The sequence below is a fragment of the Podarcis filfolensis genome, assembly GCF_964270895.1.
Source record: "Podarcis filfolensis genome assembly, chromosome: 15".
Taxonomy (NCBI): domain Eukaryota; kingdom Metazoa; phylum Chordata; class Lepidosauria; order Squamata; family Lacertidae; genus Podarcis; species Podarcis filfolensis.
Window position 1 is genome coordinate 13,117,912 of NC_139618.1, and position 24,074 is coordinate 13,141,985.

At 43.6% G+C, this 24,074-nt stretch overlaps 2 protein-coding genes and 1 long non-coding RNA gene across 5 annotated transcripts in view; 2 read left to right on the top strand and 1 right to left on the bottom strand.

Annotated features, from left to right (window-relative positions):
- Positions 1–18,933, top strand: LOC310750146 (putative methyltransferase). The gene is made up of 7 exons (XM_083587997.1): positions 1–533; positions 1,820–1,980; positions 3,893–4,106; positions 6,500–6,600; positions 7,028–7,165; positions 7,981–8,423; positions 18,807–18,933. The coding sequence occupies exons 1-6, from the start codon at positions 423–425 to the stop codon at positions 8,069–8,071; spliced, it is 816 nt and encodes a 271-aa protein (XP_083444123.1). The 5' UTR covers positions 1–422; the 3' UTR covers positions 8,072–8,423; positions 18,807–18,933.
- Positions 4,124–24,074, bottom strand: part of LOC310750245 — a 24,185-nt gene continuing 4,234 nt past the window's right edge. The window contains exon 3 of the long non-coding RNA XR_014542016.1: positions 4,124–4,560. This is a non-coding gene — a long non-coding RNA (uncharacterized lncRNA). The remainder of the gene's footprint in view (positions 4,561–24,074) is intronic.
- The window catches only part of LOC310750145 (putative methyltransferase), a 19,650-nt gene continuing 6,611 nt past the window's right edge, over positions 11,036–24,074 (top strand). The window contains exons 1-2 of one of the 3 annotated variants that reach the window (XM_083587995.1): positions 11,036–11,106; positions 20,802–20,856. In XM_083587995.1, the coding sequence (XP_083444121.1) occupies positions 11,051–11,106; positions 20,802–20,856 (111 nt within the window). In that variant the 5' untranslated portion in view covers positions 11,036–11,050. Of the gene's footprint in view, positions 11,107–20,637; positions 20,857–24,074 lie in introns of those variants that run through there. The other 2 variants (XM_083587994.1, XM_083587996.1) reach the window with 2 other exon arrangements.

Consider the following 24,074-nt stretch of genomic DNA (forward strand, 5'->3'; position numbering starts at 1 on the left):
CAGCTGGGGAGTCAAAATGGTTTCAGGACGGTCTTCCTGTGCTGCTCCAGACATGTGGTCCACATATCTATGTATGTGCTTGGTTGGTACATTTATGAACATTTATTATATATATAAGATTTTAAATTTTTTTATTACAAGGCTGCCCTAGAGGGATTTCGGAGCTGAATCCTTTGCTTCTTGGCTGCAGAAAAGCAAGTCTGAGAAATAATTAGCATTGCACAGTCAGCATTCTGAAAGAGGCAGGCTTCTTTCCGGTGCCAAAGTTCACTACGCTACAGGAAGACGGGGACATTCCTTCTCTGTTAAACATTTAAAAGCGTTACATAAATAGCTTCACTGTTAAAACATTTAAAAACGCACAAAGGCAGACCAGTGTCCCTAGGAAGTTGCAGAAGTTGTAAGCTGTGCTCCGTGAAACCATGGCCACTCGTCTGTTTGAGGACAGGGCTCACGCTGCTATTTATCAAAAATACAGGTTTTCCCCGCAGGAGAACTTACAGGGCGTGATCTTCTCGTACCTGGAAGAAAAGGTAAGAACATAATAGTGTGTGTCAGTCTGAACTTATACCAGTTGATCAACTTATACCCGTAGATTGCATTCGTACAGTTAGCATAGTTTTATATAAAAAGAGAGCTCCATTGTGAACTTTCTTGACTCTGATACTAGTCTTTATCCTGAAGATGTCCTGGAAGGCTTCCTGGCCTTCTTAATACTTTTGGGGAAAATTAGCATGGTCAATGACTCCTCCTGCGTCAGCTGATAGACGGGGAGGCTGAGCAGCCTAAAACAAGGCCCTGCTGCACCTCTGGTCCTTTCCAACTCCACGATTCTACAGTGTTGCTTTGCTGCCCGAAGTAAATATTCTGTCTCTTTCATTTCTTGTAAACAACCAATCGTTGTTCCTTTTCTGTGAAAACGTCTAGCAGGCATAAGACTAAGGGTTAATACATATTAATAACAAACAAACATTAGAACTCTAGCAAAAGGTCTTACACCTCTTGGTACTGTGCCTAGGTAGTAACAAGGGGGTGGCAGTGATATAAGAAGAAAATGGAGTTGACTTTTACAGGCCAACTCCCCATCAAAGGGACCCAGTATCCCTGAAGTCCATTACGGGTCAGAGAAGAACAAGTGAAGGCAGAAACCAACTGAAAGAAGCAGTTTTCTGTTGCGACACAGTTACCATCACCCCACCATGCAAGGAGGCGAGAGGCGACCCAGAACAAAGGTCCCTTGGGGGCTATCTAGCTGGTTCCTCCTGTCATTTTTCTGCGTCCAACCAGCCCATGACATTTTGGGTTAATTAACAGCTGGTTTCACTGTATTCAAGTGAAAACTGCTCATGTCTCGGACCTAGATGGGTATGGCCTTGGGTAAGTCAGGAATGGGAAAGCCGTGTCCCTCACGATGCTGTTCCTTTGACTACAACTCCCATCCATGCTAACTACTGGCCATGCTGGCTGCGGAGGACGGGGGGCTGTACACTTCCCAACAACATTGGGGTGGGTGGGTGCAGGATCACAGGTTCCCTAAAAGGTAAAGGTAAAGGGACCCCTGACCATTAGGTCCAGTCGTGGCCGACTCTGGGGTTGCGTTGCTCATCTCGCTTTATTGGCCGAGGGAGCCGGCGTACAGCTTCCGGGTCATGTGGCCAGCATGACTAAGCCGCTACTGGCGAACCAGAGCAGCGCACGGAAACGCCGTTTACCTTCCCGCCATTGTGGTACTTATTTATCTACTTGCACTTTGAGGTGCTAGCCTTGCTGAAAATGACCTGGCGATGCATTTCTGAGACGTGTCGCTATCTTTTCTCAGAGAGTGAGCCCCGGGCAGCTGGCAGTCGACGTGGGTTGTGGCTCGGGCCAAAGCACTCGGATGCTGGCAAAACATTTTGAGAAGGTGGTCGGGACAGACATCAGTGAAGCTCAGATCGAGGAGGCCAGGAAAGCTCCACAACCACCCAATGTCTCTTATCTGTAAGTAGGAGCTGACCTCGCGCATGTATGGCTGAGAGAAAGCAGGCAGGAAGAGGCTTTTCTCCCTCTCTCATCACACTAGAACTCTCGAAGCTGAATGTTGGAAGATTCAGGACCGACGAAAGAAAACACTGCTTCATGCAGCGCATGTTTAAACTATGGAACTCCCTCCCACATGAGGCAGGGACGGCCACCAACTTGGATGGCTTTAAACGAAGACTAGAGAAATGAAGGAAGAGGCCTATCAGTGGCTACTAGCCACGATGCCTCTGCTGGACCTACAAGGTGGGCAGAGTGAAGGCCAGGGTGGCTGAGAGTTGTGAAGAGAGATCCCTCTCTCACTCCCAGAGCTACCACTCCATACCCGTCAAGTGTCCCTATTTTACTGGGACATTCACAGATTTACAGAAGGGAATGGCGTTCCTAGATCAATCCTTTTTCACAGGGTACTCTGGGAATTGTGAGGCGAATAGGGGTCTCCTAACAACTCAGCACCCTCAACGAACTACAGCTCCCAGGATTCTTTGGGGGAAGCCATGACTGTTTAATGCGGTATTATCGCAAATGTATTTTTTTAATTATTATTTTTTACATAATTTTTTATTGATTTTCCATTAAACACACCAACATACATACATATATTATACAAATGAGTCACATATTTATCTTAAGCTCCGCCGAGCCTTGGACTCCCCTCCATTCCTTTGGTAAGTATCATAAAATTTCTAGCATCTCGTATTTTGTGTATTTTACTTTGTCTACCGTACGCTGTTAGAGTTATTCTAACCCTGCCAGTGTCTTTAAAGCTTTACAGTTGTCTTTTATATACATCAAGTATTTACTCCAGTTTTCTTGAAACTTCTGTTCACCCTGGTCTCTTAATTTTCCTGATATTCTGGCCAGTTCTGCGTTATTAACCATTTTAACCTTCCATTCCATTATAGTAGGTATTACATCCGTTTTCCAATTCTGGGCTAGCATAGTTCTTGCTGCCATCGTGGCATATAGAAAGATATTTTTGTCTTTTTTTTATTTCCTTTCCTATCAATCCTTTCCTATCAATGGTTTTATCAGGGACTTCTGGCAACAGCCTTTTTGAGGTCTTAGATATATGGTAATGTTCATAAGCATACCAACCAAGCACGAACATAGATGAGCACAGGAAGTACGACCTGGAACCATTTTGATTCCTAAACTGAGCAAATGTTTTCTCTGCAAGGTCAAAGTGGGAAACCTCCCCATTGTCTCTTTCCTCACAATTCCTGTCTTAAGGGCATATTTAAGATATGAATAGTGTGTGAGCCTGTGACATGGCTGAGGAACTAAGCATTTATCATTACAAAAGACTGGCCAGGCTCCCCAGGAAATCCAATCAAGTAACCTGCCAGACAGGAGAAAAACAACATTCAAAATTTCTGTTTTAGACCGCCTTTTTTGTGATGTAGGTATGATGTATCTGAGGGGTGGTCTTAGGTTACACCCCTTCTGTGATGTATGTATGATGTTTCTGGGGGTGGTCTTGATCTACAGGGTGGCAATTTCAAAAGTCTTTATAAGGCCTTGCGCGCCATTGTTTCGGGTTCCTCCTCCTCTCCTGCGGGTGAGGGGAGCACCCTGTTGCAACAGATCAGTAAAGATCAAGCTTACTAGCTGCTTTCCTTCTCAATATTCTCTGGTTGGCCTCTGTTATCTTCTCCTACCAATAAGGAACCTATGTAAGGACTCTATATGGGCTCTTGGATACCCCATAAGGGAAAAGGGCAATTTTTGTTTACAACACACCCAGGTTTTGTTTGCGGGTTTCCCAATGGGGCATCTGGCTGGCTACTGTGACAACAGGATGCTTAGCCAGATGGGCCTTGGGCCTGATCCAGCAGGCTTCGAACAATCACCTTGCCATCTCCTCCCACAGGGTGTGTCCTGCCGAAGACCTCCCTTTCGAAGACGGCTCTGTGGACCTGGTCACGGCGTTTGCGGCCGTCCACTGGTTTGACGGGCCTCGCTTTCTGAGGGAAGTGGACCGAGTTCTCAAGCCGTCAGGCTGTGTGGTCTTCAGCTCCTACAACCGGCACATGCAGTTGTGTTACAAAGATTGTACAGACAAGTTAACGGAGATCTTCAGAGAGGTCAGTCCATCGCACAGGCCTCGGATCTGAGGTCTGCCCTCAGACCACATATTTCAGGGCCATCCCTGCCAGTTTTCTAGCCCCAAATGTCTATGGGGTTGTTGTTTTTAAGTGTCCTTCCTGTAGAAGGATAGAAGAGTCCTTCAATCTAGGTTAATTGAGCAAACCTAGAAGTCCTGGATGCATTTTAATCCCTCCTGCAAAACACTGGCACTATGGAAAAGAATATCATTTCAGGGCCCAGGCGAGGACATGAAGGGGATAAGAAAAATCCATCCCACCCTCTGAAATCTTTGCCAGAGAAGCTCTTATGGTCAGCTTGCTTTACATTTTTTGGAGAAGTTTTAAGACCTTCCTATGCAGAAAGATTTGTGACTGTGTGGGTATTTTCTGTTAGTTTATTGCAGTAATATTTATAAAGCCTGTTTCTACAAAGCACCATGACTTTCAAAACCTCCAAGTGGTTTACAAGGCAGTCTAAAATATTACAGTCAAACCTCGGCTGTCGACCATAATCCGTTCCAAAAGACCATTTGACTTCTGAAACATTCAACAACCGAAAACAAAGTGGAAGCCTCATTACAATAGGGAAACTCAAAACAGAAGCCGGGTAGCATGTTCGGCTTCTGAAAATCGTTCAAAAACCAGAGCAGTTACTTCCGAGTTTTCGGTGTTTGGGTGCCAAAATGTTCCAAAACGGAGGCATTCAGGAACCGAGGTCTGACTATAATTTGAAATACCAATTTAAAAAACATTAAAAACGGGGGCCACCAGGTGGCGCATTGGAAGATGGCCAACAATAACATCTCTCCGACCCACACGAGGTAATTAAGAGGCTGCTATGGGAAGTATGCAGCCTTCCTGCCCCCCCCCAAGGAGATGGGGGGGACTGCCTTGCCAGCGGTGTCCATAACGCACCCCCGGATTCGAAAGAAGGGGGTGCCGGTCACTTGGCACAAGCCCTCGGCGAGGTCGGCTCTTCCTGATGCTGTCTCCAATTAGCGCGTGCTGGTTCGCTTTAGCTCGAAAATATAATTGGAAACATATAATTGGAAAGAAGCTAAAGCACATACTTCAAGCAAAGTTCGGGAGATAAGACTGCTGATTAATGGATCTCTGTGACCGGAGTGACGGATGGGACAAATAAATCAAGTGATGAACCACCATTAAGAGACTGGTATGTTTGGAGTGGAGGAAAAAACTTTTCTTTTCTTTGCCTTATGTGAATATTAATAACCCTCCACCCCAGAGAAAGAAGATCGTTGCATTTTACTAATCACAAGCAGGAATTCAAGAACTGTGTGGAGTGGATTATAGATTAAAGAGATGACTGGTAAACAACGGAGAACGGAGGAAAAGTTTATGACGCAGCTTTAAATGGCGTCTCGCTAAGACAGGCTTGTCTAAGAAAGACGGGGGGAGGAGGATCAGGATCATCGGAATGTGAATGATGATTGGAATGTGATCTTAACCTGACAGAGCCATCCTGATATACTTGGCAAGCCTGAGAAAATTAAAGGACAGACCGAAGATAATTTTTTTATGGAAGTGTGGAATGGCTGTCCCTAAGATATGATCTTTGGAGAGTGTAAAAGCCACACAGAGGATGTCTGTTTCCAACCCGCTTGTGAAGATTATCAGAGATCGCAAAGAAAGGAATATATGATAATAACAACAAGAAGATGAAGAAAGTAATAAAGAGACTATCTGGATAGAACTGTTTAATTAAAGCAGCAATATAAGTGATGCTTGGACCCCCGTTCGGAGCTTGATGTATGGGTACTCCCAACAAAATTTAAAAATCTGGCTGTATAATTTGGAATTAATGTGATTTAGAAATAATGTGATTTGATTAGCCTGTTAATAAAAATTATTTAAAAAAACACATTAAAAACGTATTACATAAAATAAATAAAACTGACCATTTCAAACACTTATAGCTACTAAAACCTAGGTAGGCATGCGGGAATGAAAAAGTTTTTAGCCATATATGTCAATGGGCAGGCAGTTCCAAAGTGCTGCCACAATAAAAGATTGATTTATTGTAAGTGCTGAATGAATGTTACGTGACACTTGTGAAAGGACCAGTTTCACAGATGCCAGCCATCAAATGGGCACATACTGGGTGACAGTCTTGAAATACGTTATTCTATAGGCTGCCACACCTCACACATTTCCCTCAATGCTTTTAGTCTTTCCATATAGGGAGTATCTGCATTTTGACCATTTTTCTACTCCAGATTTCTGCACCTTTAACAGCTCAGCATCCTCTTTTATGCAGCATGCTTTGAACAGTGAGATTTTTGCAAGCATAAAAGAAATGACTGTGGCTTCCCACCCCACCCCCTTTCTCTCTCTCTCTCTCTCTCTCTCTCTCTCTCTTTCTTTTCCAGATGCAAGACCAGCTTTTCACCTTTAAAAATGCAAGGATCAAATCACTTGAGAATGATTACCAAGAAATCTTTGATTCTTTGCCCTTTCAGGAGAAGAAGAGGTGAGTGGATCAGGCCCTTTTGTACAATGCGGTGCATTGACCCAGCCATGCCAATCTTTTCAATCTCCTGCTAAAAACATTTCTGTTCCACCAAGCTTATGCAAACTATTAAGAATGCACCCACAGTTGTTAAATGATACCTGTTTTTAACTTCTTTTTTTACCAACTTACTGAATTTGTAAGTTGTATGGTTTTATTGCTGTAAAGGGCTCTGATATATTTTTATGGCACAGCAACATCAAATATTGTTGTAAGTAAACAAATGCAAATTGGGAAGTCCAGAACAATGCTGTCAAAGTCACTAAGTTGAACAGACAGACTCTCCTGAGCAAACATACATATGATTGACACCACTTCCGTAGTCAAAGGATTTCCGTACTCTCCACTCAGCCCCAAACTTCTTCTAAAGCTTTCTGCTTCTTTCCAGGATGACAGATATTTTCGATAAAATTCCCATGAGCGTTGCTGATGTAATAGGATATATCCAGTCACTCTCGCCGTACCGACATTATCTGGAAGCCCAGCCTGAGGAGGCAAAATCATTTCTCCAAAACACAGAGAGAAGGTGACACAATCTGTTCGCTGGAGTAAGCCAAATGTGGAAGGGCCAAGGAACCATGGTTAAGTCCGCTAGGAGAGTCGCATTGAAGTCTTTAGCCTGTGATATTGCATGTCTTTTCATAGATGGCATGCAGTAGAATTCACGGGTAACTGTTCTCAGTATGAGATGCTAGCAAAGCGGAAGGGCTTGGATTTCCATATTTTTTCCTGCAATGAAAATTCAGCTCCAATATGCACATTGTAATTTTTAATTCAAAAAATTCCCATGTAGAATAACAAAATTGTAGAGTTGGAAGGGACCCCCCCTCCCCCAATTAGACCAGGGATGGAGGGAAGAGATAACCACGACCAGAAAAGAATGGCAAACCAAGTTGGTGACAAAATTAACTGGGAAGCTCAGAAATCAAGAAGACAAGAACTTTAAGAAAGAATGGGGAAAGTTTATAATTTATCTACGAGACTACTGTAAGCAAGTTAAAACATTAGCAGGATTTTAATCACAATTGTAAAGTAAGTATGGATAATTTAGAAGGATAAAAATTTGGATTAGTAATGATATGCAGTTGTAAATATCAGTAGGACCCATGGAAGGGATGGGTGGGGGAAGTCAGGAGATTCAGAGTAATCTAAATATTTGGATTTTTTTGTTACGTGTTTATACTTTCTAAAAATCAAATTTAAAAATTATTTTAAAAAGGAAGGGACCCCTAAGGGCCATCTAGTCCAACCCCCTGCAGTGCAGGAATCTCCGCTAACGCAGAACTGAACTAATCCCAGAACTGAACCCTGGTTTCTGATCTCTTGCTTTCCTTCCCCTAGGTTTCTGGAGACGATGGGCGTATCTTCTCGGGATACCCAGCTGGAGTTGTGCACGAAGCACATTTGCATCTTGGGCTGCAAGAGCTCCTAAGAGGAATGTCTGTTTGAATGCACTAATGGACTCCAGCTCTATCAGTCGTGAAGACAGCAGGTTGTGATTCCAGGGTTCCATTGATTTCAAGGAGAGTGGGAACTAGATGCTATCAAAGGGCCAGGAGCCTTCTGAAGGCACCACTTCCTTGCAGCAGTGACTGGTCTGTCTCCTTGGACCTTGTTCCAGAAGCTCTCTGCAAACTATCTGTTTAGCCCAATGATAAGAGCTGGCAAGCTGTTGGGTGAGGAGGAAGAGAAAAGGGTGTCAGGGAGACTCCCCCAGCCACCCACACGCTGAAGCAGAAAACAAGAGAGCTCGGTGTCAGAACAGCGTTAGAACTCAGTCCTGAGTTCAAATCCCCATTCATCTATTGAAGGTCACTGGTGGCTACCTCTGAAACTGGAGGTCGGTGTCATCTTTTACCTGCTCCTCTCATGTAGAATCATGTGCATTGAAGTTTATCGTGTTCAGAATCTTTTCCTTTGGTATCATAAGAAAACAGAACTGAGTTTAATAGAGAATTCATTGTTTTTGTTTGTTGTTCGTTTATGGCTGATATAACTCACATAAAATGAAATCAGCTTAAAACCATGGCCATAAGACAATTTTAAAAAATAAAAATCCACAATGAATCTTGAATTTCTCTTGCTGCTTTTATTTGTCTACGTTATCTGCTCTCTATTTGAAAAATGCAACCTCTCTACTGCTTCCCTTATGTTTCATAAACTTGATCGTGTTTTGTTGTGTTTGTCATTTTGATCTTGCATTCGTATGAAACCTTAAAAATCCAATCCAGCTTAAAACCTAGATACCAAACGCCCAATGCAAGAATATACATGACACTATGAATGGCGTTGCTATGTCTTTACTCATAGTTATCTCTGTTCCTGTACTCTCAAAGTCAGCTTAGTAGTACTTGTCTCTTTCCCAGGCTTACTCGGTGACTGTAAACCCCGCCCTGAGTTAGCCCTCTATTGCTTTGTTCACGCAGTAAGATTTAGAAACCTACCTCCCGTTGCACCAGAACTAGAGCTCCCTTAGGCCTTGCTGCTCAAGCAGAATCCCAGGTGGCAGGAGAACCCTTTTTATCCCCCTCCCAGCCCAGGAGGAGCCAATGGCCAGCATGGGAGAGCCAGCCAATGTTCTTCCCTGAGAAGCTCACTGCTGGCCACGTGGGGCAGTGGTCCGCCAGCTCCCGACGCTTTACTGAGAAGCTGCAATGATGCGCCTCACCACTTGGGGCACTGCTCAGCCGTTCCCGAAACTTGTTTTATTTAACCATTCCTAACATTTTTTCTCATCGCATTTTCTAAGCTCAGTAACTGACTGACCCAGGGGGTGGGGTGTGTGTTACAGGGCAAGTTTGCCAAAGATGATCTGTCCTTCCAGTGAGCACTCAGGCTGATTTCCTTAAGAATAGATAGGTTTGATCTTCTTGCAGTCCATGAGACTCTCAAGAGTCTCCTCCAGCACCATAATTCAAAAGCATCAATTCTTCGGGGATCAGCCTTCTTTATGGTCCAGCTCTCACTTCCATACATCTACTGGGAAAACCATAGCTTTAACTATATGGACCTTTGTTGGCAAGGTAGTGTCTCTGCTTTTTAGGATGCTGTCTAGTTAAAAGCATTATATGTGGCTATATCACAAGCATAAATGTATCTATTAAACATTATCTTGCTAGGTTACCAAATACAGAAGTTGGCCCTACTGCTTCTTCTTATCAGGGATACAAACTTATTAAAACCATGTATTTTTAATTATGACAGTGGAGATGGGATTAAGGAGGAATGCTGTTTCTGGTCAGAGAGACTCAAGATTGTGTGTGTGTGAACTTCAATCACTTTATCATTTGTTAATTTTATAAGGGCAATTAGTTCCCACAGTAAATTATTGCTTTGATCTAAAATCTAATAAAACCATTAAAGCTGTTGCAACAGGGTGCTCCCCTCACACGCAGGAGGACGGAGGAGGACCCAGAACAAAGGTGTGCCTGCCCTTATACTGTATAGACATTTTAAATTCCCTGCCCTGGAGCTCAAGACCACCCCTCCATACATCATACATACATCACAGAAGGGGTGTAACCCCGGACCACCCCCCACAAACATCATACCTACATCACAGAAAAGGTGGTCTACAACAGAAATTTGAATGTTGTTGTTTTTCCTGTCTGCCAGTATTAAGTTGTGGGTGGACATAGCAGCTGACACAGAGATTTCTCCAAGTGGTTCTTTATAGTAAGCTGGAACTGAACTGAACTGAACAGCTCAGCCGGCCTACTTTTATAGGCAGCCGGCTGTCCACATTGTAATAACAACACCCCAGGGTTTCCCGCCTAAATTAACTTAGGTGGACCTGAGTGAAAACTATATACACAATACCTGTGGTGGCCAGGGTGAGAACATCAATACATAACACCCATACATAACATGCCTTCTCTGATTGCCTTTCCTGGTAGTCTGCTCATTCCTTTGAGATGGTGATTTCCCAATTCCTGAGACAATGGGAAGGTTCCCTCACCCCCTCCCTGCACGCAGAGAAAACATTTCGTCAGCTGGGGAGTCAAAATGGTTTCAGGACGGTCTTCCTGTGCTGCTCCAGACATGTGGTCCACATATCTATGTATGTGCTTGGTTGGTACATTTATGAACATTTATTATATATATAAGATTTTAAATTTTTTTATTACAAGGCTGCCCTAGAGGGATTTCGGAGCTGAATCCTTTGCTTCTTGGCTGCAGAAAAGCAAGTCTGAGAAATAATTAGCATTGCACAGTCAGCATTCTGAAAGAGGCAGGCTTCTTTCCGGTGCCAAAGTTCACTACGCTACAGGAAGACGGGGACATTCCGTCTCTGTTAAACATTTAAAAGCGTTACATAAATAGCTTCACTGTTAAAACATTTAAATACGCACAAAGGCAGACCAGTGTCCCTAGGAAGTTGCAGAAGTTGCAAGCTGTGCTCCGTGAAACCATGGCCACTCGTCTGTTTGAAGACAGGGCTCACGCTGCTATTTATCAAAAATACAGGTTTTCCCCACAGGAGAACTTACAGGGCGTGATCTTCTCGTACCTGGAAGAAAAGGTAAGAACAATAGTGTGTATCAGTTCAGTCTGAACCTATACCCGTAGATCACTGAATTCATACAGTTGGCATAATTTTATATAAAAGGAGAGCTCCATTATGAACTTTCTTTACTCTGATAGTAATCTTTATCCTGAAGATGTCCTGGAAGGCTTCATCGCCTTCTTAATACTTGAGAAAAAAATTAGCATGGTAAATGATTCCTCTAGAAGACCCTTTCTTTATAGTAAGCTGGAACTGAACTGAACTGAACAGCTCAGCCGGCCTACTTTTATAGGCAGCCGGCTGTCCACATTGTAACGACAAAACCCCAGGGTTTTCCGCCTAAATTAACTTAGGTGGACCTGAGTGAAAACTATATACACAATACCCCTGGTGGCCAGGGTGAGAATATCAATCCATAACACCCAGGTTATCTGATAATGCCTTATCTGATTGCCTGATTACATTTAAAAGCGCTACAATAAATTACCTCACTGTTAAAACATTTAAAAACACACAAAGGCAGACCAGTGTCCCTAGGAACGTGCAGAAGTTGCAAGCTGTGCTCCATGACACCATGGCCACTCGTCTGTTTGAGGACAGGGCTCAGGCTGCTATTGATCAAAAATACAGGTTTTCCCCACAGCAGAACCTACAGGGCGTGATCTTCTCATACCTGGAAGAAAAGCTAAGAAGATAATAGAATGTGTCAGTCTGAACTTGCAAGAAGTTGCAAGATGTGCTCCATGAAAGCACGGCCACTCCTCTGATTGAGGACAGGGCTCACGCTGCTATTTATCGAAAATACAGGTTTTCCCCACAGGACAACCTACAGGGCGTAATAGTGTGTGTGTCTGAACTTATACCCGTAGATCATTGCATTCGTACAGTTGGCATAATTTTATATAAAAGGAGAGCTCCATTATGAACTTTCTTGACTCTGATAGTAATCTTTATCCTGAAGATGTCCTGGAAGGTTTCCTGGCCTTCTTAATACTTTAGGAAAAAAATAGCATGGTAAATGACTCCTCTAGAAGACCCTTTCCATAACCTAACATTGGTATATAACAGTACAGGCACTGCAAAACCCTTATGTGGGGGTTGTGTTCTGAGGCCCCCACATACATAAGTGAAAATGTGCAAAGTGGGGAGCACCCTCGAAAAAAACCTCTGAATGCCTGCTTTGCCCTCCAGCTCTCCCCTCTCTCTCCAATCCAGACCAAAATATCTGGAGTTGAAGCTCTGGGGTCTGGACGGAGGTTGTGAGGAAAAGCGGCGGCAGAGGCAGCGCTACCTCCTGCGTCAGCTGCTAGACGAGGAGGCTGAGCAGCCTAAAACAAGGCCCTGCTGCGCCTCTGTTCCTTTCCAACTCTACGATTCTACCGTGTCACTTTGCTTCCCGAAGTAAATATTCTGTCTCTTTCATTTCTTGGAAACAACCAATCTTTCGTTATTCCTTTTCTGTGAAAACTTCTAGCAGGCATAAGGCTAAGGGTAAACACATATTCATAACAAACAAACATTAGAACTCTAGCAAAAGGTCTTACACGTCTTGGTACTGTGCCTAGGTAGCAACAAGGGGGTGGCAGTGATATAAAAAGAAAATTCCCCTGAGTGTTGTTGATGTAATAGGATATATCCAGTCACTCTCGCAGCACCGACTTTATCTGGAAGCCCAGCCTGAGGAGGCAAAATCACTTCTCCAAAACACAGAGCGAAGGTGACAAAATCTGTTTGCTAGAGTAAGCCAAATGTGGAAGGGCCAAGGAACCATGGTTTAGTCAGCGCCTGTATGACAGAGTTATTCCGCCTGGCCTTTGGCTTGGAGCCAATTTGATTCCCTCCCTCTTTTTCTTTTCCTTCTCCTCCTGCGATGAGGCTACATTTTAATATTTTAATGTTTCAATATTTTAATGTTGTATTTTAATTTTGTTTTTAAGTTGTAATCATTCAACTTGTTCTTATTATTGCATGTAAGCCAATAATATTTGTTTCATAAACTTGATCGTGTTTTGTTGTGTTTGTCATTTTGATCTCGCATTCGTATGAAACCTTAAAAATCCAATCCAGCTTAAAACCTAAATACCAAACGCCCAATGCAAGAATATACATGACACTATGAATGGCGTTGCTATGTCTTTATTCATAGTAATCTCTGTTCCTGTACTCTCAAAGTGAGCTTAATAGTACTTGTCTCTTTCCCAGGCTTACTCGGTGACTGTAAACCCCGCCCTGAGTTAGCCCTCTATTGCTTTGTTCACGCAGTAAGATTTAGAAACCTACCTCCCGTTGCACCAGCACTAGAGCTCCCTTAGGCCTTGCTGCTCAAGCAGAATCCCAGGTGGCAGGAGAACCCTTTTTATCCCCCTCCCAGCCCAGGAGGAGCCAATGGCCAGCATGGGAGAGCCAGCCAATGTTCTTCCCTGAGAAGCTCACTGCTGGCCACGTGGGGCAGTGGTCCGCCAGCTCCCGACGCTTTACTGAGAAGCTGCAATGATGCGCCTCGCCACTTGGGGCACTGCTCAGCCGTTCCCGAAACTTGTTTTATTTAACCATTCCTAACATTTTTTCTCATCGCATTTTCTAAGCTCCAGGGGGTGGGGTGTGTGTTACAGGGCAAGTTTGCCAAAGATGATCTGTCCTTCCAGTGAGCCCTCAGGGCTGATTTCCTTAAGAATAGATAGGTTTGATCTTCTTGCAGTCCATGAGACTCTCAAGAGTCTCCTCCAGCACCATAATTCAAAAGCATCAATTCTTCGGCGATCAGCCTTCTTTACGGTCCAGCTCTCACTTCCATACATCTACTGGGAAAACCATAGCTTTAACTATATGGACCTTTGTTGGCAAGGTAGTGTCTCTGCTTTTTAGGATGCTGTCTAGTTAAAAGCATTATATGTGGCTATATCACAAGCATAAATGTATCTATTAAACATTATCTTGCTAGGTTACCTAATACAGAAGTTGGCCCTACTGCTTCTTCTTATCAGGGATACAAACTTATTAAAACCATGTATTTTTAATTATGACAGTGGAGATGGGATTAAGGAGGAATGCTGTTTCTGGTCAGAGAGACTCAAGATTGTGTGTGTGTGAACTTCAATCACTTTATCATTTGTTAATTTTATAAGGGCAATTAGTTCCCACAGTAAATTATTGCTTTGATCTAAAATCTAATAAAACCATTAAAGCTGTTGCAACAGGGTGCTCCCCTCACACGCAGGAGGACGGAGGAGGACCCAGAACAAAGGTGTGCCTGCCCTTATACTGTATAGACATTTTAAATTCCCTGCCCTGGAGCTCAAGACCACCCCTCCATACATCATACATACATCACAGAAGGGGTGTAACCCCGGACCACCCCCCACAAACATCATACCTACATCACAGAAAAGGTGGTCTACAACAGAAATTTGAATGTTGTTGTTTTTCCTGTCTACCAGTATTAAGTTGTGGGTGGACATAGCAGCTGACACAGAGATTTCTCCAAGTGGTTCTTTATAGTAAGCTGGAACAGAACTGAACTGAACAGCTCAGCCGGCCTACTTTTATAGGCAGCCGGCTGTCCACATTGTAACAACAATACCCCAGAGTTTTCCGCCTAAATTAACTTAGGTGGACCTGAGTGAAAACTATATACACAATACCTGTGGTGGCCAGGGTGAGAACATCAATACATAACACCCATACATAACATGCCTTCTCTGATTGCCTTTCCTGGTAGTCTGCTCATTCCTTTGAGATGGTGATTTCCCAATTCCTGAGACAATGGGAAGGTTCCCTCACCCCCTCCCTGCACGCAGAGAAAACATTTCGTCAGCTGGGGAGTCAAAATGGTTTCAGGACGGTCTTCCTGTGCTCCTCCAGACATGTGGTCCACATATCTATGTATGTGCTTGGTTGGTACATTTATGAACATTTATTATATATATAAGATTTTAAATTTTTTTATTACAAGGCTGCCCTATAGGGATTTCGGAGCTGAATCCTTTGCTTCTTGGCTGCAGAAAAGCAAGTCTGAGAAATAATTAGCATTGCACAGTCAGCATTCTGAAAGAGGCAGGCTTCTTTCCGGTGCCAAAGTTCACTACGCTACAGGAAGACGGGGACATTCCTTCTCTGTTAAACATGTAAAAGCGTTACAATAAATAGCTTCACTGTTAAAACATTTAAAAATGCACAAAGGCAGACCAGTGTCCCTAGGAAGTTGCAGAAGTTGCAAGCTGTGCTCCATGACACCATGGCCACTCGTCTGTTTGAGGACAGGGCTCACGCTGCTATTTATCAAAAATACAGGTTTTCCCCACAGGAGAACTTACAGGATGTGATCTTCTCGTACCTGGAAGAAAAGGTAAGAACAATAGTGTGTATCAGTCTGAACTTATACCCGTAGATCACTGCATTCATACAGTTGGCATAATTTTATATAAAAGGAGAGCTCCATTATGAACTTTCTTTACTCTGATAGTAATCTTTATCCTGAAGATGTCCTGGAAGGCTTCATCGCCTTCTTAATACTTGAGGAAAAAATTAGCATGGTAAATGATTCCTCTAGAAGACCCTTTCTTTATAGTAAGCTGGAACTGAACTGAACTGAACAGCTCAGCCGGCCTACTTTTATAGGCAGCCGGCTGTCCACATTGTAACGACAAAACCCCAGGGTTTTCCGCCTAAATTAACTTAGGTGGACCTGAGTGAAAACTATATACACAATACCTGTGGTGGCCAGGGTGAGAATATCAATACATAACACCCAGGTTATCTGATAATGCCTTATCTGATTGCCTGATTACATTTAAAAGTGCTACAATAAATTACCTCACTGTTAAAACATTTAAAAACACACAAAGGCAGACCAGTGTCCCTAGGAACGTGCAGAAGTTGCAAGCTGTGCTCCATGACACCATGGCCACTTGTCTGTTTGAGGAGAGGGCTCACGCTGCTATTGATCAAAAATACAGGTTTTCCCCGCAGGACAACCTACAGGGTGTGATCTTCTCATACCTGGAAGAAAAGCTAAGAAGATAATAGAATGTGTCAGTCTGAACTTGCAAGAAGTTGCAAGATGTGCTCCATGAAAGCACGGCCACTCCTCTGATTGAGGACAGGGCTCACGCTGCTATTTATCGAAAATACAGGTTTCCCCCGCAGGACAACCTACAGGGCGTAATAGTGTGTGTGTCTGAACTTATACCCGTAGATCATTGCATTCGTACAGTTGGCATAATTTTATATAAAAGGAGAGCTCCATTATGAACTTTCTTGACTCTGATACTAATCTTTATCCTGAAGATGTCCTGGAAGGCTTCATCTCCTTCTTAATACTTGAGGAAAAAATTAGCATGGTAAATGACTCCTCTAGAAGACCCTTTCCATAACCTAACATTGGTATATAACAGTACAGGCACTGCAAAACTCCCCCCCCCCTTATGTGGGGGTTGTGTTCTGAGGCCCCCACATACATAAGTGAAAATGTGCAAAGTGGGGCGCACCCTCAAAAAAACCTCTGAATGCCTGCTTTGCCCTCCAGCTCTCCTCCTCTCTCTCCAATCCAGACCAAAATATCTGGAGTTGAAGCTCTGGGGGCTGGACGGAGGTTGTGAGGAAAAGCGGCAGCAGAGGCAGCGCTACCTCCTGCGTCAGCTGCTAGACGAGGAGGCTGAGCAGCCTAAATCAAGGCCCTGTTGCTCCTCTGGCCCTTTCCAACTCTACGATTCTACCGTGTCACTTTGCTTCCCGAAGTAAATATTCTGTCTCTTTCATTTCTTGGAAACAACCAATCTTTCGTTATTCCTTTTCTGTGAAAACTTCTAACAGGCATAAGGCTAAGGGTAAACACATATTCATAACAAGCAAACATTAGAACTCTAGCAAAAGGTCTTACACGTCTTGGTACTGTGCCTAGGTAGCAACAAGGGGGTGGCAGTGATATAAGAAGAAAATTCCCCTGAGCGTTGCTGATGTAATAGGATATATCCAGTCACTCTCGCAGCACCGACTTTATCTGGAAGCCCAGCCTGAGGAGGCAAAATCACTTCTCCAAAACACAGAGCGAAGGTGACAAAATCTGTTTGCTAGAGTAAGCCAAATGTGGAAGGGCCAAGGAACCATGGTTTAGTCAGGGCGTGTATGACAGAGTTATTCCGCCTGGCCTTTGGCTTGGAGCCAATTTGATTCCCTCCCTCTTTTTCTTTTTTCTTTTCCTTCTCCTCCTGCGATGAGGTTACATTTTAATATTTTAATGTTTCAATATTTTAATGTTGTATTTTAATTTTGTTTTTAAGTTGTAATCATTCAACTTGTTCTTATTATTGCATGTAAGCCACCCTGATCCCGGCCTTGGCTGGGGAGGGTGGGGTATAAATAAAAATTATTATTATTATTATTATTATTATTATTATTATTATTATTATTATTATTATTAGGAGAGTCGCGTTGAAGTCTTTAGCCTGTGATGTTGCATGTCTTTTCATAGATGGCATGCAGTAGAATTCAGGGTTAGGGTTAGGGTTAGGGTTAGGGTAACTGTTCTCAGTATGAGATGCTAGCAAAGCAGAAGGGCTTGGATTTCCATATTTTTTCCTACAATGAAAATTCAGCTCCAATATGCACATTGTAATTTTTAATTCAAAAAATTCCCATGTAGAATAACAAAATTGTAGAGTTGGAAGGGACCCCCCTCCCCCAATTAGCCCAGGGATGGAAGGAAGAGATAACCACGACCAGAAAAGAATGGCAAACCAAGTTGATGGCAAAATTAACTGGGAAGCTCAGAAATCAAGAAGACAAGAACTTTAAGAAAGAATGGGGAAAGTTTATAATTTATCTACGAGACTACTGTAAGCAAGTTAAAACATTAGCAGGATTTTAATCACAATTGTAAAGTAACAGTATGGATAATTTAGAAGGATAAAAATTTGGATTAGTATTGATATGCAGTTGTAAATATCATTAGGACCCATGGAAGGGATGGGTGGGGGAAGTCAGGAGATTCAGAGTAATCTAAATATTTGGATTTTTTTTGTTACGTGTTTATACTTTTTAAAAATCAAATTTAAAAATTATTTTAAAAAGCAAGGGACCCCTAAGGGCCATCTTGTCCAACCCCCTGCAGTGCTGGAATCTCCGCTAACGCAGAACTGAACTAATCCCAGAACTGAACCCTGGTTTCTGCTCTCTTGCTTTCCTTCCCCTAGGTTTTTGGAGACGATGGGCGTATCTTCTCGGGATACCCAGCTGGAGTTGCGCACGAAGCACATTTGCATCTTGGGCTGCAAGAGCTCCTAAGAGGAATGTCTGTTTGAATGCACTAATGGACTCCAGCTCTATCAGTCGTGAAGACAGCAGGTTGTGATTCCAGGGTTCCATCGATTTCAAGGAGAGTGGGAACTAGATGCTATCAAAGGGCCAGGAGCCTTCTGAAGGCACCACTTCCTTGCAGCAGTGACTGGTCTGTCTCCTTGGACCTTGTTCCAGAAGCTCTCTGCAAACAATCTGTTTAGCCCACTGATAAGAGCTGGCAAGCTGTTGGGTGAGGAGGAAGAGAAAAGGGTGTCAGGGAGACTCACCCTGCCAACCACGTGTTGAGGCAGAAAACAAGAGAGCTGGGTGTCGGAACAGCGTTAAAACTCAGTCCTGAGTTCAAATCCCCATTCATCTATTGAAGGTTACTGGGTGGCTACCTCTGAAACTGGAGATCGGTGTCATCTTTTACCTGCTCCTCTCATGTAGAATCATGTCCATTGTTAAGAATCTTTTCCTTTGGTATCATAATAAAACAGAATTGAATTGAATAGTGAATTCATTGTTTTTATTTGTTGTTCGTTTATGGCTGATATAATTCACATCAAATGAAATCAGCTTAAAACCATGACCATAAGACAATTTAAAAAAATAAAAATCCACAATGAATGCCTTCACACTAAAGGCTTAGCAGACATCCAATGAACCTTAGGAGCATACAATACAAATGAGAGTCCATCTCCTCCCAAGGATCAAAGCATCCAGACCAGTGTGTACAAGTTAGGACATTCTCAATGTTAATGACTTAATTTACTCCCCACGGAATTCTGGGACCTGTAGTTCTGGGAGGGAAGGAAGGAGGCAAAAAACCCTTCAGAGTTTTCAACAGCCTTGCTGAACTGCATTTCCCAGAATCCTTTAGCAGGAAGCCTTTTTAAGCCAACCTAAAAACCCCAAACTGGCAAGCCTGTTTAGTTGCAGATTTGCAGCTGTGACAAATGGAAGTTAAAGTCAGGCGAATGTAAGAGTTAGTTTGGGGCGGGTGAGTAGAGGCTGTTGTAAACAAAATCTGCCCTTTTTCCCTTATGGGGTATCCAAGAGCCCATATAGAGTCCTTACGTGGCTTCCTATTCGTAGGTGAAAATAACAGAGGCCAACCAGAAAATATTGAGAAGCAAAGCAGCTAGTAAGCGTGATCTTTATTAAAGCTGTTGCAACAGGGTGCTCCCCTCACACGCAGGAGGACGGAGGAGGACCCAGAACAAAGGTGTGACTGCCCTTATACTGTATAGATATTTTAAATCACGGGTGTCAAACACAAAGCCCGCGGGCCGAATCCGGCCTGCCAGACCTCATCATGTGGCCCGTGTAGCCGCCGCCGGCCGCCAGCCTTCACCTTTTATTCTCAGTTTCTTTTTTTTGACACAAGAAAGCCGCCTCTTCAGCGCATGTGCGGCAGCCTACAAGCCAGAGAATGTCTGCCCTCTAGTTGCGCCGCGGCCCCCGATGAATTTGAGTTTGACACCCCTGTTTTAAATTGTAACCCAGGAACATCCCCCCCCCCCAAACATCATACCTACATCACAGAAAAGGTGGTCTACAACAGAAATTTGAATGTTGTTGTTTTTCCTGTCTGCCAGTATTAAGTTGTGGGTGGACATAGCAGTTGACACAGAGATTTCTCCAAGTGGTTCTTTATAGTAAGCTGGAACTAAACTGAATTCAACAGCTCAGCTGGCTGTCCACATTGTAACAACAATACCCCAGGGTTTTCCGCCTAAATTAACTTATGTGGACCTGAGTGAAAACTATATACACAATACCCCTGGTGGCCAGGGTGAGAACATCAATACACAACACCCAGGTTATCTGATAATGCCTTATCTGATTGCCTGATTACATTTAAAAGCGCTACAATAAATTACTTCACTGTTAAAACATTTAAAAACACACAAAGGCAGACCAGTGTCCCTAGGAACGTGCAGAAGTTGCAAGCTGTGCTCCGTGAAACCATGGTCACTCGTCTGTTTGAGGAGAGGGCTCACGCTGCTATTTATCAAAAATACAGGTTTTTCCCGCAGGAGAACCTACAGGGTGTGATCTTCTCATACCTGGAAGAAAAGATAAGAACATAATAGAATGTGTCAGTCTGAACTTGCAAGAAGTTGCAAGATGTGCTCCATGAAATGGCCACTCCTCTTATTGAGGAGAGGGCTCACTCTGCTATTGATCAAAAATACAGGTTTTCCCAGCAGGAGAACCTACAGGGCGTGATCTTCTCATACCTGGAATAAAAGGTAAGAACGTAGCAGTGTGTATCATTCTGAACTTGCAAGTAGTTGCAAGCTGTGCTCCGTGAAACCATGGCCACTCGTCTGTTTGAGGAGAGGGCTCACGCTGCTATTTATCGAAAATACAGGTTTTCCCCGCAGGAGAACCTACAGGGCGTGATCTTCTCGTACCTGGAAGAAAAGGTAAGAACATAATAGTGTGTGTGTCTGAACTTAGACGCGTAGATCATTCCATTCGTACAGTTGGCATAATTTTATATAAAAGGAGAGCTCCATTATGAACTTTCTTGACTCTGATACTAATCTTTATCCTGAAGATGTCCTGGAAGGCTTCATCGCCTTCTTAATACTTGAGGAAAAAATTAGCATGGTAAATGATTCCTCTAGAAGACCCTTTCCATAACCTAACATTGGTATATAACAGTACAGGCACTGTTACAGATAGGTAGCCGTGTTGGTCTGCCATAGTCAAAACAAAAAAAATTTTTTTCCTTCCAGTAGCACCTTAAAGACCAACTAAGTTAGTTCTTGGTATGAGCTTTCGTGTGCATGCACACTTCTTCAGATACACTATCTGTGTATCTGAAGAAGTGTGCATGCACACGAAAGCTCATACCAAGAACTAACTTAGTTGGTCTTTAAGGTGCTACTGGAAGGAAAAATTTTTTTTTGTTTTGAGTACAGGCACTGCAAAACTAGCCCCCCCTTATGTGGGGGTTGTGTTCTGGGGCCCCCACACACATAAGTGAAAATGTGCAAAGTGGGGAGCACCCTGGAAAAAAACCTCTGAATGCCTGCTTTCCCCTCCAGCTCTCCTCCTCTCTCTCCAATCCAGACCAAAATATCTGGAGTTGAAGCTCTGGGGTCTGGACGGAGGTTGTGAGGAAAAGCGGCGGCAGAGGCAGCGCTACCTCCTGCGTCAGCTGCTAGACGAGGAGGCTGAGCAGCCTAAAACAAGGCCCTGCTGCGCCTCTGTTCCTTTCCAACTCTACAATTCTACAGTGTCACTTTGCTTCCCGAAGTAAATATTCTGTCTCTTTCATTTCTTGGAAACAACCAATCTTTCGTTATTCCTTTTCTGTGAAAACTTCTAGCAGGCATAAGGCTAAGGGTAAACACATATTCATAACAAACAAACATTAGAACTCTAGCAAAAGGTCTTACACCTCTTGGTACTGTGCCTAGGTAGTAACAAGGGGGTGGCAGTGATATAAGGCCAACTCCCCATCAAAGTATCCCTCAAGTCCATTACGTGTCAGAGAAGAACAGGTTAAGGCAGGAACCAACTGAATGAAGCAGTTTTCTGTTGCAACACAGTTACCATCACCCCACCGTGCAAGGAGGCAGAGGGAACCCAGAACAAAGGTGGGTCACAACTTTACAAATTGCCCAACTCGTTGGCCAAAGACCACACCAAAAGCAAATACAGATAAGTGACGAGTTGGGTTGTAAAAGTAAATCAGATCACGTTCAGAGCTCAGGTTTCTGCAACCACCACTTCCCGGGCTCTGAATCTTCTTCCCTTGGGGGCTACCCAGCTAGTTCCTCCCGCCATTTTTCTGAGTCCAAGCAGCCCATGACATTTTGTGTTAATTCACGGCTGGTTTCACTGTGTACGAGTGAAAACTGCTCATGTATTGGACCTAGATGGGTACAGTGGTACCTCGGGTTAAGTACTTAATTCGTTCCGGAGGTCCGTTCTTAACCTGAAACTGTTCTTAACCTGAAGCATCACTTTAGCTAATGGGGCCGCCGGAGCCCGATTTCTGTTCTTATCCTGAAGCAAAGTTCTTAACCTGAAGCACTATTTCTGGGTTAGCGGAGTCTGTAACCTGAAGCGTATGTAACCCGAGGTACCACTGTATGGCCTTGGGTTAGTCAGGAGTGGGAAAGCCGTGTCCCTCATGATGTTGTTCCTTTGACTACAACTCCCATCCATGCTAACTAGTGGCCATGCTGGCTGCAGAGGACAGGGGGCTGTACTGTCTCAACAACAGTGGAGTGGGTGGGTGCAGGATCACAGGTTCCCTAAAAGGTAAAGGGACCCCTGACCATTAGGTCCAGTCGTGGCCGACTCTGGGGTTGCGGCTCTCATCTTGATTTATTGGCCGAGGGAGCCGGCGTACAGCTTCCGGGTCATGTGGCCAGCATGACTAAGCCGCTTCTGGCGAACCAGAGCAGTGCATGGAAACGCGGTTTACCTTCCCGCCATTGCAGTACTTATTTATCTACTTGCACTTTGAGGTGCTAGCCTTGCAGGAAATGATCTGGCGATGCATTTCGTCTTCTTTTTTCATTTTTTTTAATTATTAAAGATTTTCTTGTTTTACAGAAGTAAGTGTAATCTCTCTCATATTTTTTCCATGTAACATTTTTACAAATCCGTTTCATTTGTTGAGACGTTAGGGAGAGAAGAAAAAAAAAGAAGGGGTGGAGGGAGGGAAGATGGGTGGGGTCGGGTGGCAATGTTTCTGTTATGCTTAATGTATGTAGGGTTTGGTGTCAGCGTTGCTTGTGCTGTTCACTTGTGTTCCTTTGGTGGTGATAGAGGTTGGGGTTGGCCTAGGGTGTGGTTGGTTGGTTGTGACTGGCTGTGGTGATCTTTGTTTTCGTGTGTGAGTGGGGTGTTTTGGATCAGGTTAGCCATATTGATTTCTATGCTGTTGGTGGATTATTGTCGTTGTCTTGTTGAGCTGTGTATGTTATAAAGGGGAGCCATACTGGGGTAAAGGCGTCTTCTTCTGTTTGTCCCCATGTCAGTTTGAGTTTATTGGTTAATTTTTCTAGTAGGGCTGTTTCCCATACTATTTGGTACCATTGGTCCATGCTTACTCCTGACAGGTCTCTCCAGTGTCTGGTTATGGTGTTTCTGGCTGCTGAAAGTAGGTGGGTTATGAGTTCTTTGTGGTGTAAATGGGCATTGTTGTCTTGGAAGATGTTTAGTAGCGCCAATTCTGGGGTGATGTCTAATACTTGCTTAGTTATTTTACATATTTCTTGTATGGCTGTTGTCCAGAATAGTTGGATTTTGGGGCACTCCCACCGCATGTGGAGGTATGTGCCTGTGGAGGTGACCCTCTCCAGCATTTTGGTGAGGTTCCTGGGTGTATTAGCGCTAGTTTTCTTGGTGTTAGGTACCACCTGTAGGTGAGTTTCAAAGTGAGTTCTTTTCTTTTCGTTGATATGGATTTAAAGGGGGGTTTAGAACACATTCTGGTCCATTGAGTGGGGTTAATCTCATAGCCTATGTCATTCTCCCATTGTTTTTTGATTGCGTCTAGGGGGTTTGTGGGATTTTGGAGTAGTATTTTGTATATTGCGGATACTGTCCCTTTACCGTTTCTCTTTGTTGTTAGGAGGAGGTTTTCGAAGGTTGTCGGGGGCCTAGTTGCTGCTGTTTT